Source organism: Chenopodium album, chromosome 14 (genome assembly GCF_948465745.1).
Source record: "Chenopodium album chromosome 14, dcCheAlbu1.1, whole genome shotgun sequence".
NCBI lineage: Eukaryota > Viridiplantae > Streptophyta > Magnoliopsida > Caryophyllales > Amaranthaceae > Chenopodium > Chenopodium album.
Window position 1 is genome coordinate 1,989,935 of NC_137847.1, and position 25,151 is coordinate 2,015,085.

At 34.8% G+C, this 25,151-nt stretch overlaps 5 protein-coding genes across 7 annotated transcripts; 3 read left to right on the forward strand and 2 right to left on the reverse strand.

The window, feature by feature from the left end:
* Positions 1-6,606: 6,606 nt before the first annotated feature.
* On the reverse strand, positions 6,607-8,262 carry LOC145578507 (F-box protein CPR1-like). Its single transcript, XM_081635818.1, has one exon. The coding sequence runs from the start codon at positions 8,202-8,204 to the stop codon at positions 6,804-6,806; it is 1,401 nt and encodes a 466-aa protein (XP_081491944.1). The 5' UTR covers positions 8,205-8,262; the 3' UTR covers positions 6,607-6,803.
* A 1,419-nt stretch (positions 8,263-9,681) lies between these two features.
* Positions 9,682-10,533, forward strand: LOC145579697 (F-box protein CPR1-like). The gene has a single exon (XM_081636932.1). The coding sequence runs from the start codon at positions 9,682-9,684 to the stop codon at positions 10,531-10,533; it is 852 nt and encodes a 283-aa protein (XP_081493058.1).
* A 664-nt stretch (positions 10,534-11,197) lies between these two features.
* Positions 11,198-11,857, forward strand: LOC145579698 (F-box protein CPR1-like). Its single transcript, XM_081636933.1, has one exon. It carries the CDS (start codon positions 11,198-11,200, stop codon positions 11,855-11,857), a length of 660 nt encoding a protein of 219 aa, XP_081493059.1.
* Positions 11,858-12,886: 1,029 nt separating this feature from the next.
* On the reverse strand, positions 12,887-14,395 carry LOC145579699 (F-box protein CPR1-like). Its single transcript, XM_081636934.1, has one exon. It carries the CDS (start codon positions 14,393-14,395, stop codon positions 12,887-12,889), a length of 1,509 nt encoding a protein of 502 aa, XP_081493060.1.
* Positions 14,396-17,297: 2,902 nt separating this feature from the next.
* Positions 17,298-24,676, forward strand: LOC145579816 (putative ethanolamine kinase). Of its 3 annotated transcripts, none has more exons than XR_014099221.1 (12): positions 17,298-17,516; positions 17,768-17,859; positions 18,355-18,461; positions 19,293-19,398; positions 19,967-20,089; positions 20,789-20,880; positions 22,016-22,100; positions 22,209-22,314; positions 22,422-22,488; positions 22,613-22,692; positions 24,000-24,092; positions 24,178-24,216. XR_014099221.1 is itself a non-coding variant. In XM_081637077.1 (12 exons), the coding sequence occupies exons 1-11, from the start codon at positions 17,383-17,385 to the stop codon at positions 24,301-24,303; spliced, it is 1,131 nt and encodes a 376-aa protein (XP_081493203.1). In that variant the 5' UTR covers positions 17,298-17,382; the 3' UTR covers positions 24,304-24,310; positions 24,397-24,676. The 3 variants fall into 3 exon arrangements, 2 of the variants coding, with proteins under 2 accessions (XP_081493203.1, XP_081493202.1); XM_081637077.1 differs by lacking the exon at positions 22,613-22,692 and adding an exon at positions 24,397-24,676 and having other exon boundaries at positions 24,178-24,310; XM_081637076.1 differs by lacking the exon at positions 22,613-22,692 and having other exon boundaries at positions 24,178-24,676.
* Positions 24,677-25,151: the final 475 nt, after the last annotated feature.

Consider the following 25,151-nt stretch of genomic DNA (forward strand, 5'->3'; position numbering starts at 1 on the left):
ACAATATGTTCCTTGAACTATTTCTAGTAAACCGATTCTTTAAAAATAAATCAATTTGTAAATCTGACAAATACTTTTCACACTATAAATCAGATTTGAGGTTACACAAAATTGATTTACAAACTTCCAAAACAAAATCCAAAATTTAACTAGAAATACTGCAAGAAACTTTTGCACATAATATCATGCATATAATCAAGATTTCAAAGACGAGACACTTACCTCAAAGATGTTCATCTTTGAATCACTTCTGCTTCACAAGCAGACTTTGGTCTTCACGTGGTATTGGGAATGTTCTAGGGTTGAGTTCCATTCGCTGCATTCCTTGTAGATATCCATCCTAGCCTGGAACTTGCTCCTCGGGGTTGCCCGGTTTATCAAGAGCATCGGCTCTGATACCAATTGTTAGTTTAGATGAACTACTACAAGAGGGGGGGTGAATGGTAGTAGGTTCCAATCGCGGAACTTATGCGGAAATAAACAATTAAAACGTAAAGGAACTTAAAGCACACAGCAAGTTTTACGAGGAAACCATCCAGTGCCTAACTGGAAGTAAAACCTCGGCCCATTGGGACTTATAAACAAATTCCACTATAATAGGCAACTCTCCTAGTACAACCTATTACACAGACCTTTGCTTCGCAAGTTCCTCTTAAGACACTTGCTAATTGATAAGAACCTATCCTATCAGACCTAAGACAAACTCAGGCACCTTTTTCGACCCAAGACACACTCAGGTTCCTTTCTCGACCTAAGACACACTCAGGTTCCTTTTTCCCACTTGCAACCCAAGACAGACTCGGGGTGACTGACTACCACTCGAATTTTAGAGAATTCAAACTCATCACTTGTGTGAATTTAAGAGAATTCACAATCTCACCCCAAAATACAAAACACTCAAAACCCTTTTTCCCATTACAAGATCTCATTGAATATCCCTAAATACATATCTATGAATAAAGAGATAAAACTAATATGTTGAACACTCGAGACCTGTCTGGAACTCACTGGACATACTGTAACCAAAACCTGATAGGAACTTTGACCAGGAGAACTGACTTAGCTTCGTGGTGAAGGCTAAAACCATTAAGCACGACCACTACACTTCGTCAGCCTCAACTTTGAATGAATACATATGAGCATATTTATAGTACACTCGAATTATTCATTTCATCTTGAAAAAGATAGATTTTCTGAAAAGATAAGTTTAAAAGATATTTTCTAAAAACAAGTTTTCCGAAAATATATCTTTTTGTTAAGAATAAAATCTGTCAATAATAATAAGATAAACTTAACATAAAATCAGATTTAATTCCAATCTTATCTTTTAGTTTAAAAATACTTTTTAAACAAAATTTATCTTTTTCCAAAAGGGATTTATTAGAAGATAAATATCTTTATTCAGTAAAACCAAATCCCTAAAAGATATGCACATATAAGGTAAATATATATATCATTAAAACCGACTTTTAACAACGTGCACACTTAAGTTCCTATTAGGTTCCTGAACTCTGACAGTCTCCGAGTTCCTGACAAGTCAGTTACTCTAATTTCATTGACTGTTTGGAGTTCACCTAGGTTCTATATAGACTTGTTCCAGACCGACTTTTATGTCCAACATACTTACATGAATCCTAGAGCAATATACTTCTATTTCTCTGTCTTCATGTTGCTTCTCTGAAACTCTTGTTCTAGAATCCTGTAGTCTTGATATATTCTGGATCTTAGGGTTTGCCCCAGCATTACACCAGAACCAGGTCGTTACACCCGTTTGAAGTTCCTGTTGAGAAACTTCGGGAAGTTCCATTTCTGGAACTCTTCTTCTAACTTTACTTGTATCCTCATGGATCTTCTAAAGTTCCTCTGTTTCAGTTCCTACTTCAGCCCTCAACGCTTACTGAACCTGCAAACATCACAACACTAGAAAATCCTTATTAAATGGAAGTTTGCTCAATTCTTAACATCATCATCAAAACCTCATAAGGGTCAACAAGTTGCCCCTTTTTAATGATGACAAACTGAGCAAACTTCTGAGGATAACAAAGCAACTCAGAAGGTTAGTTTTTTCATTTATAAAAACAGTAAAGAAAACTAAACTAAATTAAAAGACTTCTACACATACATGACATATATATGTATAGGATACTTACCTCGTGAAGCTAACATATGTAAACACCTATTTACATAGTTACCTTCATGGTTCCTTAGCCATCATCATGCTTAACAACCGTAACACTTATCATTGTTCTTGTTCCTCTATTGCTTATCCTATATTGCTCAAGTTCCTTGTATATATACTTGTCATTGCTCAGGTTCCTTGTATCCTGTTCCAAACATAACTTGCTCTTTCTATGCACAACTTAACATACACGTTAGATAGATAATCATCATTAGTTTATAATCATCAAAACCTAATTGCTCAACAGTACGTATGCTTCAAAGCCTTCATATATACATGGAAGAGAGAGATTTGCTACAATTTATTTTTATTTTTATTTTGAAGAGATTGTTATTTAGTTCCGCATAATTATTGAAAAATCATAGGATATGTTTTAGGAAGTAGTACATATCCAATAATTAAATCTCCATAAACAGAACAGATTAACAGATCCAGTAATTTGGTACATTTAGCTAGGAATAAATTGAATGCAATTAGGAACATATATATACCAAAATACTTGGTAGTTTATGTACATATTCTATAAGTATTAACTGTAGAAGCACTGAAGCATGATAATCAATGTGTACTTTTAGCATTAAGCGAATAAATGGGTTGAAGCTGATTGTAAACTAACACTTGGTTGAGTTTGTGGAGTGTGTTGAAACAATTGTTCTCATCAACAGTACGTAGAAACTCGAAATTCGACCAAGTGTAACGATAGATGTTCATTATAACAGATTGTAAGCACTCGGTCGAAAGTAATATATCCATGTAATAGATGTTTGTTGGCTCGTTGCTATAGTAATTTATAAGAAATTTTTTCATATTTGATGAAGTTGGATTGATCTATTGAGGTTCAGCTGTAAAAATTCTAGCTAACACAAATTATAATTTTTTTTATTCAGGGACTCCTTTTTACTTTGAAAGAGGTATTTAGATTAGCTAGTCGAAAGTGTACTAAGGTTTGACTTCATAATGCTTTGACGTAACAACAAAGGGAAACTAATCTTCATGGACGACATGGGAAAAGATTGATGAACAAATGGACGTGCTGATGCTATTGCAAATTAGGGAGAAAGGAAGCTAATCTACATGCACAAATGATATTGATGAACAAATGTGTGCTGCTTCTTTATCAAAACAAGCAAGAAATTTTAGTTTTGATTTTGTTTTGTTATTTGTAGCTTAATTAATTAAAAACCATCATAAAGTTTCTTATGAATCAATCCCAAAAGGGAAACTCTAACCACTTGAGTTAATCCCTCCCTCACTATTTTGCTCATATTTGGTTGTGTTAGAGATATGATATCCTCAATATCGAAAAATATATGTGTGATATATTTTCCATATTATCTTATTAGGAGAGTAATATATTTAGGATATATGGTTATAGTAGTATATCTTTTAGGAATATTGTTTCCTATTATTATTCATTATAGGTTGAGTATTTATACAATACTTAGGATCATAAGATAGGAAATAATATTCCTAAAAGATATACATTCTCCTAATAAGATAATACGGAAAATATATCACACATATATTTTCCAATATTACACATATATTTTCCAATATTGATGATATCATATCTGATTTAAAATTATATCGAGATATAATGTTACTCAAGTGTCATTTAAGTGTAGTTTACAAAGGTAATTAGGATTGTGGTCTTGTGACTACCCAAGTGGTTCAAGTGTTCGACTCGAGTATTTGTATAGTAGGCCGGTAAGACAAGGTTTAGAGCTTCGTAATTAACACATGTGGATCATTGATTGAAAATTTCCATCTTTTTGTCTCATATTACTCGCAATATTCTGTATATCATCGATTTCAAATTAAATTAAGGAATGCACTCTTATACAACAACACTTTCCTTTGTACTTAAGAATAACAACCTTTTTTTTGAGGAATTGTGAAAAAAAACCTTGGCAAGTGGTGCAATATTAATTAATTAATTAAACGGAGGAAATATTCCCTCAATTTTTTCCTCCATGGCAAGCATTAGAGAAAACTCGAAAGTGGCTTCAATGACTACTATACGTTCAAACGATCAATACCATATACTAATCAACGAAATACTTCACAGATTACCTGCAAAATCACTTTGCCGATTTAAGTGAGTTTGTAAACATTTGAACACTCTAATTTCAAGTCCCGAATTCTTCAATTTTCACCTCAACCTCGCCTTAGACGTCAATCACGTCTTCGTCTTTGGCTATGACTTTGATGAGGAGGAATGTATTTATAAAAGAAGTCTCTACACTTTCAATTTAGACGATGACTCTTGTAAAATTTCGAGCAAAAAACTACCTATTCCCTTAGGATTAAAATATCCGAAATTTGATCATCGATTCTTTTTTGCTGGCTCGTGCAATGGCTTGCATTGCACGGTAAGAATGTCGTCGATTTATTTAGATATCATTATATTTAATCCATCGACAGGAATTTATAAGCGTGTTGAAGTCACGGATTTGGCCTTCCATGGAGCAAGCATACCAATAACAGAAGATAGACATTTTACAAATTTTGGGTTTGGATTTGATGATGTTAATGATGATTACAAAGTTGTAAAAGTTACACGCAATTATTTAAATGATCTAGTAGGTTCGAAAGTTATGGTTTATAGTTTAAAGACAAATTCTTGGAGACGAGCTCAGAATTGTCCTAGATCATTGAAACGGTACGTGTACCCTAGTACTGATGGGGCAGCCGTAATAGACAACCATTTACTTCATTGGCTTATAAGTTCACCCCTAGGTCAAGTGGAGATTGCTTGTTTCGATATATGTAATGAGACATTGGAGGGAAGACGTCGTGTGGCCTAACTCTTTAGTAACTGGATCTCGTTCAGGTCCACAATTAGGAGTTTTAGACGGGAATTTGTACTTGTTTTTTGAGATTTTATGTACAAACAAATTCAATATATGGGTGATGAAAGAGTACGGAGTGAAAGAATCATGGGTGAAGTTGTTTGAAATTGACTTTCGTGTTTTGGTAATTAACAGTTATCATTTGAGGGTTCTTGGTTACACCAATAAATCAAAAGAAGAGATTTTGATTTGGGATGATGACGACGAATTTCGTCTTGTTTGGCTTGACTTAAAAAACTAACAATGTGAAAAGGGTGATGAATCTAATGATAGACGGGTTTCCTAGAAGTTCGATCATGGGTTATGTATGCAACGGAACCCTTGTTAACATTCGTGGTGGTCGACCACTACCCATCAACAAGGTATGTATGCCTCATTTCTTTCGTAATATCATAGAAAAAGAGCTAAGCTAGATTGATCTGTTTATTGGTAAAATACCTATTGATTCTAATAACAAATAGAGAAGATGAAAAGGAAATTACTTGATTGATGATCTCAGTAATACACTTATAATATATAAGTCTAGCTAACTAACACGGATTATATATTTTTCATCCAGGGATTCCAATTAAAAGATGTATTTGGATTCGGTAGTCGCCGAAGGGGTACTAAGGGTCGCCCTAATAATGCTTTGGCCAAACAACAACAACAAAGGGATTTTAATCTTCTTGGACGACAAAAGAAAAGATTGATGAACAAATGGAAGCCCTGATGCTGTTGCGAAACAAGGAAGAAGGGAAGCTAATCTACGTTCACAGTACAAATGATATTGATGAACAAATGTGTGCTAATTCTTTACCAAAACAAGCAAGAAAGGTTTTTCATTTGATTTTGATTTGTTATTTAATTTGTAGCTTCACCATCAGAAAGTTTCTTATTTCTTGAGATTGTGACAATCTGCATCATTTACACTATTTTGCTCATATGTGGTTGGCTTGAATGTCGTTATTTTAGATCGAGATAATGTGTTAGCTAAGTGCGTGCCTAAGTGTCATTTGATGTAATTTACAAAGTTGTTTAGGTTTGTGGACTACCTAGTGGTTCAACCTTATGTATTGTATGGTAGGCCGGGAAAGGTTTAGAGCTTCGTAACACATGTGGATCATTGATAGCAAATTTCAATGTGGGTCATTAATTTGGTTTAGGAAGATATAATGAGGGAGGTGAACATGATATTGGCACGACGAGGAATACATATGCACGCAATGAACTATTACCCTGTTTCATGCCTTCATTGTGCACACTACATTCAAACTTCAAAGTTATATATCTTTCTTTTATTTTTCTGCAAAAATCCCTGAATAACATGTACTGATAAACTCTACACTCATATTGTGTTGACAGCGAACTTATACTCGTAATTTTTATCATATACGAAGATTTTATTCCAAAGTAAAGTTTCAAATATGCAATTATGCATGATAACACATACAAAGATACCATATTCCAAAGTAAAGCTTCATATATGCAATTATGCCTGATAACATAATCAAAGATAAAATATTCCCAAGTAAAGCTTCATATATGCAATTGTGCATGATAGCATCACAATTCACAAGATTTACAACCAGCAGTGCCTAACAAAACTAGAGAATGAATGTATAAGATTCATTAGCATGAGATAGCAATAATTGATTAAAATCAGTGGTAACCAAACAAGGGACAACGCATTAGGAACCATTTAATCTAAGAAGCTACTCTAGTAATTACACCAAAAACATGATTATCCTGCAAAATTCACCAGACTGTAAGATTAACACTGAACCATTTGCTCATCCACTATCCCACCTAAGATCCTTCATCACTTCCATGATTCCATCAATCACCCCCGGAACAGGAACAAGGCTTTCGACACAAAGCTTAACATTGCGAAGCTTGAGGCTGCTCGGAATCTTTCTTTCAGCCTTTACACTTTTCCTCCTCAAATCATAACAGCAAAGGCCATCTTCATCAGCTTTTCTCAACAGAACTTCATCTCCTCCTTTGGAAGAAGCTAGTGGAGAACTCAACAACGGACCAACTAAGCTAGCCTCAGTGACATTAAACAGTTTAGTCCAAGAATCTTCGACACCATACTCTTTCATAACCCAAACATAAGCATTGTCAAACTCAGGGCAAATTCGATTCACTATACACAAACATTCGTCCAAAACACCTAAGGCAACGATATCACTACTTTCGAACTCAGCCTTAGACAAAGTATCATCATCATCATCAAGAGGGTCTATTTTCTCAGTTCCTCTGAAATCCGGCAAGGCCAATTTAGTCCACTTAAAGGAAGACAGATCAAACCCGCGAAGCCGAGGCTCTCTTTTCCTATACTTCCAGAAAATCCAATGAACAATGCAGTTATTAATCACTGCACCAGAGCAAAACCATTTCATCTCATCACCAAAATATGCAACATGAATCATTTTCCAACAATTCTCTTTCAAACTATAAACCATAACTTCCCTATATATGAAACCAACACTACATTCATCACTGCTATCACCATCACTTCCATCACCATCATTATCACCATCGACATCGACATCGAAACCGCCATCCTCATTATCACCATCACTACCATCCTCATCTTCTACATCGAAATCGACATCGACATCGACATCGACATTGCTGCCACTGCCACCACCACTACTACTATCATCCCTGTGATGAAAATAATCAACAATTCTAACAATCTTATAATCATCCTTTCCACAATCATACCCAAAACCAAAACTAACACCCAAAAACTCAGAAGACAAATCACCAACAACAGGAATACAAGGCAGTACAAAATACGAATTCATAGAAGGGTTCCATAAAATAAACTTAAACAATCGAGGATCATCAACATTTCTACAAACCAAAGCAATTAATCCATTACAACACCCACAAATCGAAACCTCGAAACCAGAAAAAGAACTGGGTAAATCAAACCTTGTCAAATCGTTTTTAGCATCAAGCTCAGAACCCCACTTCAATGGCGTCGATTCCAGGTGACTTCCATAGTTGAGGATAAGAAGACGACGGTCAGAGGAGAGAGAATGTGCGAGGTGAAGTCCGATTAAATGGGTGCTGCTGATTAAGGAATTCCAAGCTTTGGAAACGCATTTGAAGCGAAGTAGTGATTTAGTGGGTAATCGGGTAAGAATGGAGGTGATTAACTCCATTGGAAGAGACGCCATTGTTGTTGATTTCGAGAAAACAGAGCAAAAATAAATAAAAATGGTGGAAAATGGACAGAAAAAGGAGGTATTTTTATGGAGAAAGATTGAAATGGGTTAAGTTTAGTTTGCCTTGGGTATCACGGCTTAACTACCCCTCAAAATTGCAAAACCCCTAAAATGTAGGGAAATTGGGTAATTTGGGCCTTTTTTTTGTAAAAAAAAATAAAAAAAAATGGTGAGAGATGGTCGGATGGATGTAGTCTGTAGTCCCGTAATGCTACCTCGCTTAGGCAGTATGGTTGATTGGTTGACCATCGTACTCGTACCAACACGTAATATATTACAGAGTACTATTATTTATTATTTATTATTTTTAATTTTTATTTTTCACCTGGTTCACTCTTTAAATTAAATCGGATTTAGGAATCAATTAAAGATGGCTAGGTTTTAATCCCCTCCCAATTGTTGTTGCGGGGGATCGAATACGGGTTATCCTTATCAAATACAGTCTCAATCACCACTGCACCAATAACCAATTAATTATTACTATTTTATTTTAATCATAAATAAAATATTATGTGGATGTATTATGTAAGTACTACTTTGTTTAGGAAGCATGATTGATCATTATATTGGTATCAATAAAATTTTATTTTAATTAATTTTAATAAACTTTGTTTTCAATTTATTCACTTTGATGAATTTTTTAATTTTATTTTGAATAAATTAAGTTTTAATAATTTTTTTAAAAAAGATATATTTTTTAATGAAAACAAAGAATAATATAAGTAACAATTTGCATGTCAAAAAAGTAACAATTTTATATCACATAGGAACCTTAATTAGCCGCCTTTCTACAATTGTACGTGTGAGTACCAATTGACTGTTGGTGTAGTGGTGATTGTGACTACACTTGATAGGGAGGACTCGTATTCGATCCCCCGCAACAACAATTGGGAGGGAAGTAGAATCTAACCACCCATAACTGATCCTTGAATCCGGATTAGTTTAAAGGGTGAACCGGGTAAATCACCAAAAAAAAACAATTATATGTGTGAGTATGTGACTCCTATAAATTGCACTTTGATTTTTTTTATTAAACATGTTAATTAATTTTCCCTCATACTTTTTTTTCCGAAGAAATTTTCTTTCATACTTTCCCTTAAAAAAATTTCATATATTAACCTAAAGATATAAACTCTAATCATCCATCATCGTTTGATCGACGGCCACCATTCCCATAGATATATTAGAATCAGAAATACTCATTAGGTTACCAATCAAATCACTTTGTCGATTTAAGTGTGTTTCAAAATCGTTTAAAACCCGAATTTCAAGTCATGAATTCATAATCCTATACCTCCACCATTGTTCACTACAATTCAACAATCTATTCAATCAAGTCTATGGCAAAAAAGGTCTCTACGCATTGGACTTGACATCTTCTACCGTCAAACTCCCTTTTCATATAAAAATAACTGCTAGTAGTTGGACCATGGGCGACGAATACAGTTGGGTAGGATGCTGTAACGGCCTACATTGTGTTACAAAAAGCGACAATGTATCAGTAGATTATGTAGTGTTCAATCCATCTACTGGAAGTTACAATGAAACATCCTTTTGCTTTCAAGAAATACCAATGACCTTGACCGGCAAATTAACAATTATATCTAAATTTGGGTTCGATGATGTAAGTAACGATTACAAGATTGTCATGTTCAAATTTAGTTACAAAAATAATCATACTTCCTGCTACTGGAAAATATATGTTTATAGTTTGAAAGCCAATTCCTGGAGAAACACCGGCATTAAACTAAGAAAAATAATTATGTATCCTGATCCGGCTGTTGTTATTGACAGCCATCTATTACACCTGGATCTCTATCATCAAGACAAGATCGAGATTGGTTGTTTTGATATTCGGACTGAACGATGGAGTGTACTTGAGGTACCTGACTCCATCAAACTTGATGTTAATCGAAAGTTTGGAGTTTTCGATGGTTGCTTGTATTTACTCACCTGGGTTTATCCAAGTGGGTGTGAATTGAGGATATTGAGAGAGTACGGAGTGAAAGAGTCATGGACAAAGATTCCCGACAATTGTAGTTCTTTTCAACTCGAAGACTATACACCACTTGGCTATTCTAGAGGATCGAGAGAGGAGATGTTACTTTGGAACATGGATAAATCTAACCTTATCTCATACGATGTTAGATATAAAACAACAAAAATAACTAATATTGATGGAATTACTGGTCAATCATTAGCATACTTATGTAACAAAACCCTTGTTAGCGTTCCCGGTCTTAAGCAAGCTATAAGGGCAGATCTAGGGGTATACGAGTAAGAAAGAATTATTTGCTTTCTAATAGAGATTACTGGTTACATATTTGATTATTTATTTGCTTAAGCTGTAAACTGAATTCATTTTTTCTTGCTGGTTCATGTTACCATGTATGTCTATTGACTATTGTCAAGCTTTGAGTAAGCCACTCCAGGTTTGCCATTGGCTTACCCTAATCACAAAGACAAAATCAAGAACAGATGTAGCTCGAACATAATTTGAACTTGACTACTCAAATAATGGAACATAATAGTCTCAATTCTAATTTCATACTCGTATCAAATTGATTTTTTATGCTAGCAATGCTATACCGGTATACCCAATGCACCTAGTGCAGGATATAATATAAGGGTCTCAACACAAACAAAACCACAATATTGAAATTGAAAAGAAAGAATTCTATAGAGCGTCCAAAAGTCACATAGGAACTTTAGCCGTCTTTCTACGTGTAGGTGTGAGTGTGTGACTTCTATAAATTGCACCTTATTGATTTTTTTTTTTTTTAATTATTACTGTATACGGCAAAAAAAAAAAAAAAAAAAAAAAATATAAACCCTAATCACATCATCAATTCCTTAGTAGCTGTTCTTCAAAAAAAAAAAAAAAAAAAAAAAAAAAAAAAAAAACCTATTTCCTTAGCAGAAATACTCTGAAAAACAATTGATCAATGGCAAACATTCCCATAGACATATTAGAATCAGAAATACTCATTAGATTACCAATTAAATCCCTTTGTCGATTTAAGAGTGTTTCAAAATCTTTCAAAACCCGAATTTCAAGTCACAAATTCATAACCCTTCATCTCCGTCATTCACTCAAATCAAACTATATCTTCATTCAACTCTATGGCAAACAAGGTCTCTACGCATTGGACTTTACATCTTCTGACTATTCTACCGTCAAACTCCCTTGTTATGTCGAAATATCTAACGGTATAATCATCGGCGAGGTAGGATGCTGTAACGGCTTACATTGTTTTGCAAAGATCAAGACATCAGTTTATGTAGTGTTCAATCCATTTACTGGAAGTTACAATGAAATATCCATTCCTGATATTACTGGCCGAGGCTGGGAATCGATAATAATATCTGGATTTGGTTACGACGATGTAAAAGATGATTACAAGCTTGTCACGTTCAAACCAGTTTTCGATACTGGTTACTGGTACTGGCAAATATACGTTTACAGCTTGAATGCCAATTCTTGGAGATACACCGGAATTATACGAAGAGCATGCTCAAGCAACAAAGCTGAAAAACAAAATTTAAAACGTGACTGTGTACTGCGAAAAACATTAATAAATACTGTATTATCTAGTCCGGAGTAACACATACATTTTCCTCCCCCCTCTTCTTTCAGCTTATTTGTATTATGTTCACAAGATTTAGGAATAAGGGAACACATGAAGTGTTTTTCAACCCAGCAAGATGGCCATGGTAACCACCAGCAGGCACCAGGGAACCTACTTTATTACCGTCATGCACCTAATGCATGATTTAATATAAGGCTCTAAGCATATACAGAACCACATTTATACTGAAAAGAAAGATCTATAGTGCGTCCAAGAGTTTCAGCTCACATCAAAAACATATACTTCGTATAAGGCTTCCTTATGCATATGGAAACTCTTCTGAATCTACCCACCGGTCTATAAAAGGCATGATAGCCATAAAATAGTTATAAATTTGACTCTAGAAATTGCGGATTCTGCTATAAGTCAGACTAGATGATATGAAGCTATGTTACAGTCTCAGTTAGGACAGTATGAAACTATGAAAACTTCGGAAGGCAGCCTCAACGTATACAAGTAAGATATAGGAGTAAGGATGAAATATGAAGAAGTATCTAATAGCTCCTAATATGTCCTGCTGCTTCAAAATTTTCACAGAAAACAATATACGCGACATGGAACCATACTAACACAGAGTACTAACTATGAATGTGACAGTGTCGTATCTATCATATTGAGTGTATATAGACTCATACCAAGAAAAACTTCCCCTGCATCATTGTGCACACGAGAGTATATTGACTCGTACCATAAGGAACAAAGGTAATATACATAAGTTGACACTTGACAACAAACATATCTAAGAATAAAAATTCACACTGATCTGAGGTAAAACAATTAAAATTTTATACTATATCATTCCAAGAGAGAAGCTCCTCAAACTTAAGAGAAGGGTTAGGAGTGCTACTACACAACACAACCACGAGTTCTCAACCAAACTACAGAAGACTATATAGTGAAGATTCAATTCAGAGCAAAAGAAAGCATAAAAGATAATTAAAAACAGGCAATCAAACAAGATCTCATGCATTAGGATCCATCTAATCTTAGAACCAACTCGGCTAGCTATGACAGAAACTTGATTATCCTCCAAAAATACCAAACTACTAGATTAGCACCCGATGAAATAAGAAGATACCACTCGCTCTTTTCATCTTTTGTCTCATCCGCTGAAGAGGTTTCATCGTTATCCTCATCGCAATTTGCAATAGGAACAAGGCTTTCGACACAGAGGCTGACATCATGAAGCTTAAGGCTGTTAGGAATAGTAGGAGCAGCTTTGATAGTTTTTTCCCTAAGATTATAGCAGCAAAGGCCACCCTCATTTTCTCTTCTCAACAGAACTTGTTCTCCTCCTTCAGAACAAGCAAGTGGAGCACTCAACAAAGGTCCGACAATGCTGGCCTCGGTAATATTAAACAACTTAGTCCAAGACTCTTCAACACCATACTCTTTCATGACCCAAACATAGACATTATCGAACTCAGGGCAAATTCGAGTCACTAGGCATAAGCATTCGTCTACAACCCCTAAAACAACAAAATCATCAGGTGTAAAGCCATAACTAGACCGCGAATCATCATCAGAGTTATAACCCTTTTCCCCTGATCCTGTGAAATCAGGCAATGCCAAAAAATCAGTCCATTCAGTGGACGAGAGATTAAACCCTCTTACCCGAGGCTTTCTCTCAGCACATTGCCAAAACATCCAATGAACTACATTGTTGTTAATCACTGTACCAGGGCTATACCACATCATCTTATCATCAATACCACCTAAAACATGACGTATATACCATTCATTCGCTCTCAAGCTGTAAATCCTAACTTCCCTGAATATATAACCAAACTTGCACCTATGACCACTCCCATCACCATTAGTACCATCACTATCACTACCACCATTATCATCATCGTCGCCGCCACCACTATTATCATCACCACCACTACCATCACCATCGACATCACCATTATCACCACCACCGTCGTCATCACCGCTATCGATACCACCACCACAACCACAACCATCCTCACAATCAGAATTATCAGGATGAAAATAGTCAGCAATATTCACAATCCTATAATCATCTCTATCAAAAACATACCCAAAACCAAAATTAATATTTATAAAATCAGGAGCCAATTCATGTCTATGAGGGGGATGAGGAAGTATGATATGGGTATTAGTAGATGGGTTCCATAACATAATCTCAAACAATTGAGGATCATCAACATTTCTACAACTCAAAGCTACTAATCCATTACAAGACCCAGAAATCGAAAACTCGTAACCAGAAAATGAAGTGGGTAGATCAGACCTGGAGTGAGTAGTAGCATTAGGTGAAGGGTCGAACTCGGAGTTCAGCTTTAATGGCGTCGTTTCCAAGTGACTGCCATAGTTGAGAATAAGGAGACGATTGTTGGAGGAGAGAGATTGAGCGAGGTGAAGTTTGAGGAAATGGGAGGTTCTGAGAAGGGAATTCCAATCTTTGGAAACGCATTTGAAGCGAGCTAGTGATTTTGCAGGTAATCGGGTAAGAATGGAGGTGATTAACTCCATTGGAAGAGACGCCATTGTTGTGGGTTTAGTGAGAAGCAGAGCACAAAAATAGGAAAATGACAAAAACTGTTGTGTCTGAGAATTAGTTTTGTGAATTGGTTGTATTTGTACACACCCCTGAATTTTGGGCTTGGTTATTTGGGACTTAACTTGGACTACTACAAGTCACAAATCTCACAATTGCACTTTTTTTTCCTTTATCTATCTATTGATCTAATGATTTGTTGAACATTTTATAGAGGCATGGATGGTAAGTTGGTAATGGTACCTAGATTGAGTGGATGTTGGCTTATTTAGTTATGTCTTATTGACTTACTCCATATATTATAAATTTACATTTTCTTTAGAGTTGTCTTAAAAGGGAAGATGTATGCCCTTGCTTTTAATCTCGATTAGTTTTGTCACTTGAATTTGTTGTATCGTCCACACTTATTTGTACATTCTTTAATTTTAGGCTTTGTTTGATTAAAACTTAAATAAACTTGGACTGTGGAGCACTACACATATTTATTATATATATATATATATATATATATATATATATATATATATATATATATATATATAAGATTAAACAAAGTCATTGTAAATATTTATTAGAACTTTCTCAATATAAAGTTTTCAAACATCTAATTTTTATAATTTATACTTATTGATAATTAATGATATTATTGGTCAAAATTCTGTAGACATTTATCTTAAAACAAAGAAAGTATGTCTTATTTTATTCGTTCTTTTAAAATAAAATGAATAACGGTAGTGTACGGGGTAATTATAATGAATTGTAATCTTATACATTTGCATTTATTTTTTTATTTTTTTTTTACGGGTACTTTTGCCTTTGTAAAAGTGGTTTGTCCAGGACGATGCATGCCTTAATTACTAATCTCAATTCTCAATGTTCTTTTTGAATTTCTCATGTATCTTTGTGCATGAGGAATAATGTAGGTCGTTTTAGAAAGCTTTGCAGGTAGTCCAAAGTCATGTGTTCTCAAGGTATTTTAAATAATCCATAGAAAAATTGATGTTCACATTAATTTTATTAAAAAACCTTTGAATATGATGAAGTTTGTAGTAGGGGTGAGCAAAAATTCCGGGTACCCGGAATTGGAACCGGAACCGGCGGGTCCGGAACCGAGATTGGACCCGGTGGTTCCAATTCCGGGTAATAAATTAAGGACCCGGTTATAACCAATTCCAATTCCAATTCTCAACTTTTTGGACCCGGAACCGGTTGGGTACCCGGTTATCCAATATATCCTAAACTAAATAAATTTTAAATAATAAAAATATGTTAAATGTATCTAATTTGTACAATAAAAAAAGTATTATTAATACCTAATATGAATACAAATAGCTTAATGCATATATAAATATAAGTATTAAACACTAATAATGATACTAACTAAAATAAGAATTATAATTTGTATTATCTTTTAACAATTACATACATAAGTGGGTACCCGGAATCGGAACCGGTACCCGGTGGTTCCAATTCCAATTCCTAAAATTTAGGACCCGCTTAAACCAATTCCAATTCCGGTTCTTAATTTTAGGACCCGGTTCCAACCAATTCCAAGTCCGGGTCCTAAAATTTTGACCGGGTACCCGGTTTGCTCACCCCTAGTTTGTAGTATTACACAAGATATAGGGTGACCAAGAAGCTTAATTACGTCAGAGACAAGGTGGTCTATTATTTTATACTTGTACAAGCAACTAATTAATACGGAGTAAGTTGATTATAATTGGGCAAGATAAATAAGCAGGTTTATTATTCAATGGATAATAAATTAATAAGAAGAAAATATGAAAGATGAACAAATATTGACGTATATATCACTTTCAGCCTCTACATTGGCCAAATACTACCGGAGTATTTCGTCTTGACGTGAATAAATTAAAGTACTACTCCATCCATTTTTAAAAAATTATCTAAAATTTTCGCTTCACTTATGTAAGAAGCAAGTACGGTACAATTTTGTGCCTATGAGTGAGCATTTAAGAACTCGAGAAGAGAGAGAAGAGCAAGTGAAAATGTAAATGGGAATTTATAAGTTAAGGCATGGTGCAACTTTTTATGAATATATTCAATAATCTTTTATAGACAATGGGAGTAGTCTACTACTATGTGATATGTTACTTATTAGTTATTGACAAATTAGGATAAAAGAGATAATAAAATAATAGATCGAGTATTTACAGAACCTACGCTTCTAACATTAAAAAAAAAAAAAAAAAAAAAAAAAAAAAAAAAAACAATCTTCACATGTTGGCAGGAAAGGGAATTTTGCTGCTCATACTTTAGCTAAACTAAGTAAAAATTATGTTGATTTGCATGTGTGGCTTGAAGAAGTAAACTAGAGCAGCTGATATTGCTCTTGCTTAATAATATTTCAAGCTTTTTTCGTAACCAAAAAAAAAAAAAAAAAACCACCAATCTTTCTAAACATCATAACTATAAATCTTAAAGATATATTCATTAAATAATATCTTTAACATAAATAAAAATAAATATATTATTCTTCTAATAACATTTTCACTCTAATTAATTATGAACAATCTCAAAATTCAAGTAACAAATCAACAACCCAACCAATAATAAATCACAGTAGTGCTAAAATAGCAACAAATAACAAATTGTCACCTTTTATATTTCTTTTTATAAGGGCCCTTTTTCATTACAAGCCATAAATCCTTAACCAACCAACCAAAATCACATATTTTTCCTCTCAATTACACAAAAAATGTTGTAAATCTTAATTTTCATGTACTTTATAATACAACAAAACAAAATAAGTCAATATCAATTTCCATTCAAAGGACACGTTTGGCATTCCAAATAAAAACAAGGCCCACAACCGTCTATTCGTCCACAAAAACCCCCACACTAAAAATCTTTATATACAATTATTTCCCGGTATCCAAACACGCCCTTAACAAATTTTCCGCCATTGTTAAATCTTCTCTATTTTCTCTCTCCTAAACCTTTGGAATACCATCACATGGGAGCTGCGACTATCTCCGACGCCATGGAAGTAGCTTCTCAAGCTCCAGTTAATGGAACCTCTGATGTTCTCTCTTCTTCTCTCTCCGTTGATACTTCTCTTCCTCTTCCCGCCATGAAACCTCGCATCGTGTAACTCTTCTTCCTCTTCTTTTAATTTCATTTTTTTACCTGTTAAATTAGGGTTTTTTTTATTGAGAAATCTTTGATTTTCTTTTTCGAGTGCTTAATAATTGAATGTTGCTGCTGTTTTTGAATAATGTGATGTGATTTCTGGAATCTGGAAGATGAAATTTAGTTTGTTGTATGACTGATTGAGTTTGGTTTGATTTGATTTTACTGATGAATTGTGGTTTGATTTGAAAAAAATTGATTTGATACAGAGAATTGTGTAAGGATATATTTGAGAAATGGTCGAATTTGGATGATTCATGCTTTGCAGTAGATACTGTTGCTGGAGGCATCACCAATCTTTGTAAGTGACAGAACTTATCTTATTTTAGTTTACTTTTTAGCTGCTGAATTAGAATATACTGCTAATATTGGACTTTATTATTGCAACACTTGGAGTTTCACCCTTGCCAATGAAATAGTAACTTTGATCCTATTTATGTATGTGTTATTATTGCAACACTTGGAGTTTCACCTTTGCTAATGACATAGGCTTCATGTTCTGTAAAAAGAAGCTTATTATTCTGGAAAACAAGAAAAAGTTGTGAAATAGTAATGACTTTTGATCGAATCTCTCAAGATATCGATAATTATATTATGGATGGGAGAATATGACAATTTGACAATGACACAACAATTATCGAGGGTTTATTTTAGTTATATCGTGGCATATCTTTAATTATAAGGAGTTTGGAACAAGGTTATAAGAGGGGAGTATCACACTAGATTGGCTCATTTGTTGGAGTAGATTTTGGGTTGATGCAGTGAAAGATATTCTTTTGTCTGACATTTGTTTTAGTGCTGAAGGTTACTGTCAAGGAGGAGGACGGCAATGAGGTGTCAATTACGGTTAGGTTGTATGGGCCAAACACCGACTATGTTGTCAATCGGGAGAGGGAACTACTGGTAGGTCTTGTACTATTTTCCCTTACTGCTTCTAGTGAAATTTAATTTTAGTAAAGCTTTGATTGTTGAGCAGATCACTTATAGTGATGCAAAACATGAAAATATGAACTGCAGAGTGCAGAGAGAATAAGCTGCCTTATCTGAATTCACATTTTTTTTACATAAATGTCTTTCCTGATGGATTATTTGTGTATTGTGAAGCATGATGTTAGATGAATCTATTACTTGGGTGATGGTAGCTGTAAATAAACATGGGTTAACAGTTGGGTGAAGGTAGCTGTAAATAAACATGGGTTAACAGTTGACAAATAAATATTTTCTAAGTGATTTTTGGGAAGAATTTCACACTTTTCAGTGTTATAAGGTGCTTTTAGAGGCAGGTTTCACTACTTGGATTATGGGTATCATAGGTGTATTATAACCCTCTCTTTATAACTGTGTCCTTAGTGTCTTTTCTGTGCACTGAAGGATCAACATTTTCTGCAGGTCATGTATTATTTTTGGGAAGTATTATCTTACTTGGTTTTCATGGCAAAAAACATCGAATTTTATGGGTTGTAAAATGCATAGTTTTTGTCCAATTTTGAAAAGAATTTTAGGGACAGTTTGATTTGAGTGCAACATCTATTTTGAGTTATTTATTTATTCATTTTTTCGGTGGGAATTTTGAGTTATTTTTGAGCTGATACAATTTTCTTTTGTGCATTATCTTACATCTCTTCTTCTCTAGAATAGCTATTTTGCGCTGATATGGTTACTTTATCTTAAGTTCTTTTTGCTGTGTCGCATTGCATGTTCGATAATTGATTCATTAATGCATATTGGTTATAGTCTATTAGATACCTCTCAGCTGCAGGATTTGGGGCCAAATTGCTTGCGCTTTTTGAGAATGGCATGGTTCAATCTTTTATCAATGCAAGAACACTTACTCCACCAGGTATGTATAGACTCCCTAATTCTCTCTAATTCTATTGCTTCATCTGTATGATCCAATTTTTGGGGTTCTCTACAATTATAGTTTCTTGCACCCCAACATCTAAGAACATAAGTGGCTTGAAAGCTTAGAAAGGCCCTCAACCATAGCTTACTGATTTTTCCATCATCCTTTCTACAAAGATTTTACTAGTTTGTTGAAGAACAGGGAAAGAACTGTGATGGTGACATAGGTTTTGTACTTTGTTGAATATATGCTCTTCTGCTTCAAATCCTAACATGTTGCTGGGTGTATTTTTCCTTAAAGAATTCTTTGTACTTTTGTAGGAAACAAATGGTAGATTGTGGTTCTGAATGTTAGGTCTTGTCACTATCTGGGTACCATACCAAGTTTATTGTAGAGATTCTGGGTTTTGGTGGGTCTTTTTGAAAACAGGCAGTGGTGTATCTGTACTGGCTATTGCTCCTTCCCTTGGGTATGGGGAGACTGGAAATGCATAATGTTTATGCTTGTGTAGTTTCTAACTTTTTCTCTCTTCCTTTTTTTTTTTTCCTGTTCAAATATTGGGCAGACATGAGGGATCCAAAGCTGGCAGCTATGATAGCTAGAGAGCTTAGGAAGTTTCATGAAGTGGAAATCCCTGGTTCTAAAGAGTCCCAGCTGTGGATTGACTTGTCGAAGTTCTTTGAGAAAGGTTTGTTCTTGACTGGTTCACTACTAAAACTTGTTTTATACTTGATTAGCTGTTATCCCGGCTTGTCTGCTGGTGCTCCAATTTGCAAAAAGATAGCGAGCGGAGCAGTTTTTTCCTATGTTGTTTTAATTTCCCAATTACTCATTTAGAGAACCCAGCCACTTATTTCATTAGACGTCTTGGTTCTCTATATAATTCGTTGGCACTTAATCTTTGTGCTAATCCACATCTAAATTGCTTTCATTTACTCCACTTTCGAATATGACTATGTTAAACTGACTATGTGTGGGGTTTGAAGGGTTCATGTCATATTCCCCAAAAGTTCTTGGATGATTTGCAGAGAATCATTTGGACATATGCTTTTCTTGCCCCTCTTTTCCTTTCATTTTGTATAAGTAACCTTCTCTGCACCTGAAGTTTGAACTGCTCTGTTTATTCCCTGAACCACCCCCCCCCCCCACTTCTCTCTCTCTCTCTCTCAACACACATTAGAAAGTGACAGAGAGATCTTAAAGTCCCTTGTTTGAAGCTGAATTACTAGTGTATAGATTTCATAATGGACTGCTTGCCAATTCTGGTGCACTTGGCTTCTCTCTCTCTCTCTCTCTCTCTCTTTTTTTTTTTTTTTTTTTTTTTCTTTTTAATGTTTGTGAAGTTAGCTTTTAAGCCCCATATCTAATCTTCAGCTGTTTGTTGCAGCATCTAAACTCAAATTTGATGACAATGAGAAGCAGGAGAAATATCAAACCATCTCATTTGAAGAAGTTCAGAATGAGGTTAATGAGCTTAAGGTAACCTAATCTCTCCGTGTTCCATTCATTAACTTGATACTTTATTACAACCTGCTGAATTTCATACAGAACAATATATGCTCCTAAAACTTTGTACAGTATATGGTCATCCACATATATTATTTTGCAGATTATCTTCTTCATTCTTAGGATATAGATGTCTATTAACCTACTTTTGAGTTGCTGAAGTGAAAAAGATTTAGATGTAATAAGATGTTCTTGAAATGCAACATGCCTATCAAAATGCTGTTCTTCATTGTGAAGGTTGACAGTCTCAACACTGTATCATAATTAGGAAATGGGATATGCTCCTTCCCTCAGCTCAAGGCCCTTATGGAGTTTTTGCTTTTATTTTTTGCATCCGGTAATTTGGATTAATCACTAATGGTACACTACTTTTTTTGGAACGACTTTGTGCACATATGATCTTACAGATATTGCCAAATTTACCAAAACCTTTTTTTTTCCAACATCCTCTAATTTTCTCTCCTGGTTGAATGGGTGAAGCCCGTAAAATAAGTACCTTCATAAAAATTTTGGCAGCCCAGTAGTAGATATGCTTGTTTCTCTATATTATTCATGGAATTGGTCAGAGTGGCTCCCCACTTTCTCTGACAATCTTTACTGGCTCTAGGTGTTAAATCTTGTTCTCACTGAGGTTTATAGGCCTTCCTGTTTTAAACAAAAGCATTTGTGCAGTTCTATGAAACTTAAATTTCTGTGCTGTCAAAAGCCTTAAGTATCTGATTTAGTAGATACAGATGAAGCCAAATTAGAACAAAATTTAAACCCTATTCACTTCTTCTTCTACCTCCTATATATTATTCGGCTTAATTCCATTCTTGGCTGCTTGAAAAGGTGTAGTTATAGAAAGCTAAACATTCCAAGGGGGTCCCTCTTTCAATTGACTGACTTTGGGATTGTGTGTTGCTGGCTAGCTTCCTTTAAAGATGTGATTAAATTTGTTTTCACATACATTTTCTATTTGGGATTTAAAATTATGGGCTAGTTTACAATGTATTCTTCCTTTTTTGAGGATTCTTTACCAATCTTAGGATGTAACCTATTTCATTATTTATTCGTCTTCTTTGAATGTGCAAAATTTTGCTAGTAATACTTTCTAGCTTTATGTCAGGCACTAACAGACTGTCTTGATGCTCCGGTGGTATTTTCTCATAATGACCTGCTTTCTGGAAACTTAATGTTGAACGAAGAGGAAGGTACTTTTAGTAATATGCTCTGTATTGAATAAAATCGCCCAAATTATATTATATTATTTGCTCCCTATTTACTTGTTTTTGTTGTAATATTTTATTACTGATTGGCAGGGAAGCTGTACATAATAGACTTTGAGTATGGCTCATATAACTACAGAGGTTTTGATATTGGAAATCATTTCAATGAATATGCAGGCTATGACTGCGATTATACCCTGTACGTAACATATCTATTTTTGTAAACTAGCATTAAGTTATGTAGTGACTATCATTTTGATGCCTTTCTGTGTGGACAGCTAATATTGGAATTTTGTGTTCCTGTAGATACCCTAGCAAGGATGAGCAGTACCATTTCTTCAGGCATTACTTGTGTCCTAATGCACCAGAAGAGGTAAGTACAGATGGCAAGATGCCATTATCCTAAGATGTTTTGTGCTTCCATACATCTTGATCATCTCCTCCATGATAATTGGTATTTTTGGTGTTTGTCCTTTTTTTGGTGGAATTTTTGGCAGGTTGTCATAAAATCAAATGTGCTGTATGGTGTCCTGTGTGCACTTCTCCTCATCTTTGTCCATGTCCTAATGCAATAACAGTATTACCCTCATTTTTACATCTTTCCTTCCCACCCCCCCCCCCCCCCCTCCTCCCCCAATTCTAAATTTCCTTAATCTTGGCTTTTAGCAAATATTGCTCTTTTTGAGCACGCATAGGGGTAGCCTTCATGATTTCAAGGATTTTGACTTTTTGAGAGTTGTGTGAAATATTTTGTATGTGTGCTGTACCACTTGACTTGAAATTTAGAAGATGAAGATATCTATCATACATAATGTAGACAAGGTAAATAGTGATGCTTTTTTTTCAACTTTAGTGATGTTAGTGAAATTCAGCCTCTATCTTCCAAGAGACTTCAAAAGAAGATTCTCTGCTGCGTGTAGTATGAAGGACCAGACTAGAAACTAATAGTGGAGATAATCATTATTTTAGGCGTTCCATGTTGCTCCAATAGGAGTCATTTTTTCGGTCCAATGTTCTATGCAGTCCGCTTAGTAGGTCTGAAATTTAATCTGTCCTGTCTCGTTGCAGCACAGGAAACAGACATTTGTTTTAAAAACAGGCTTTTTCATGGTGGTTGTGGGAAGTGCTTAGGGCTTTAATGTCAGGAAAGGAAAATTCTTGAGGATCTTGAACAGTAGTGCTCCCATGTTCTCTTTGTTAGGAGTATAGGTTCTCTGATTAAACTACTGAAATGGTATTGAAATTATCAGATGGCTTTTGTGATATTGAAATTATCAGATGGCTTTTGTGAAACCTATTTATTAAAAAATATGCTGAACATGCTGTGCCACAATTTTCAGAACAAACCCACAAATAAATAACGTCCTTTGTTTCGGACATAAATTTGTCTACTCTTTCCGTTCCTTTGAGTTATTGCCTGTACCCATTTTTAAATCCCCCCTTTGAATTCTTTCATATTTCACTTTGTCTTTTTGTGGCATGAGAAAATATTTCTTTTACCGTCCTTTACTCCATTACATGGTTCCACTTATTATATTTTTGAATAATACCTACATCTCTAAACAACTTTCATTGTCCTACCAAAAAAAAAAAGAAAAAGTGACTCATTTTCCGTGTACTTCCTCATTTCGTTGGTTTTAGTTGCTATAGTAACAGGGAAGAACTAAAGGAAACAGAAAGAGCATTTCATTGATCCAGTATCACCCACCATTCCCGTTTCTTTGTGTGTTCGTTTTTTTTTTTCTTTTTTGAAACCATTTCCGTTTCTTTGTTTATTTAAAGGAGAATTTCCTAGTTAAATGTAATTCAATCTTGATCTTTCTACAGAAAGAACTACAATTCGAACATGATAAACATTTTTATCTGGTTCTTTTATTGCAATAGGTACCTGACTGTGATCTAGAAGCACTTTATGTTGAGGCAAATGCTTTCATGTTAGCTTCGCATTTGTGTTGGGCATTATGGGCTCTGATTCAGGTATTTTAATGTATAGGCACCTAATAGAAGAAATCATTGGAACTTTTGTATCTTTTATTAATTCTTCTTGTTAATTAATGAACAGGCAAAGATGTCTCCCATCGACTTTGATTATCTCAGTTACTTCTTCCTGCGGTACAACGAATACAAAAAGCAGAAAGAAGATGTCTTCTCTTCAGCAAAATCTTACCTCAGCAAGTCTCAGTCCTAGAATGCAGGTGCTGTATTTTTTTTTATGTTCTGAGTTGATATGGTCAGCTCAATGTGTGCTTCAGGGAGAAGTTCCTGAGAGTTCCGTTTGCAGGTCACTCAATATTAATGTAGTGCAGCAACAGAAGCCTTGAATTCTCAGCTGTTAATGTGTTTTTTGGCTATTCTTCTCCAAAGTCGTCTTTTCACAATTTCCCCCCTCCTGCATCTCTCACCCTGTTTGAAGATGTTCTTTCTAGACAGGTAACGAAGTGCTGAAGGTACTTTTCAAGCACCTAGGGGGTATATGGGGTTGTATGCTTTGGTCTTGTACTATGTTGTAGAACAATATATACAAAGATGAATAAATGTATGTGTCTTTGGTTTTGTTGTAACATTGGTTTATCATCATAATAAATAAATAAGGCTGATTCATTTCTCCCCCTTGAAATGCTCCTGGTGCCTGGAGTCTGGTTTCTATAATCTTTGCACCACTTTCGATAAGGTGCCCAGAAACTGAGATCTTTCTGGAATTGATTCCCGAAAATCTATACTTTAGACTATGTTGCAGCAAATCAGTTTACTAGATTGATTTTTGTGGCTAACCACTGCTAGTATTTAACTATTTACATAAAATGTCTGCATTAACGAGTTGAAGATGTGGTTTAAACATCCTTATATTTTTAAGCATTCAAGGTTGAATCTTCTGACAGACTACCTGCAAGCAGAAATTTGAGGGTGTTTCAGTAACAAATTAAACTACAGCTGCTATTTTGTTTACAAAATCTTTCATATAGTTGTAATCCTGGGATGCTGTTGTTCCTTTCTAGCCTGATGCAGTACGGTGATTATCGTAATTATTCATCTGTA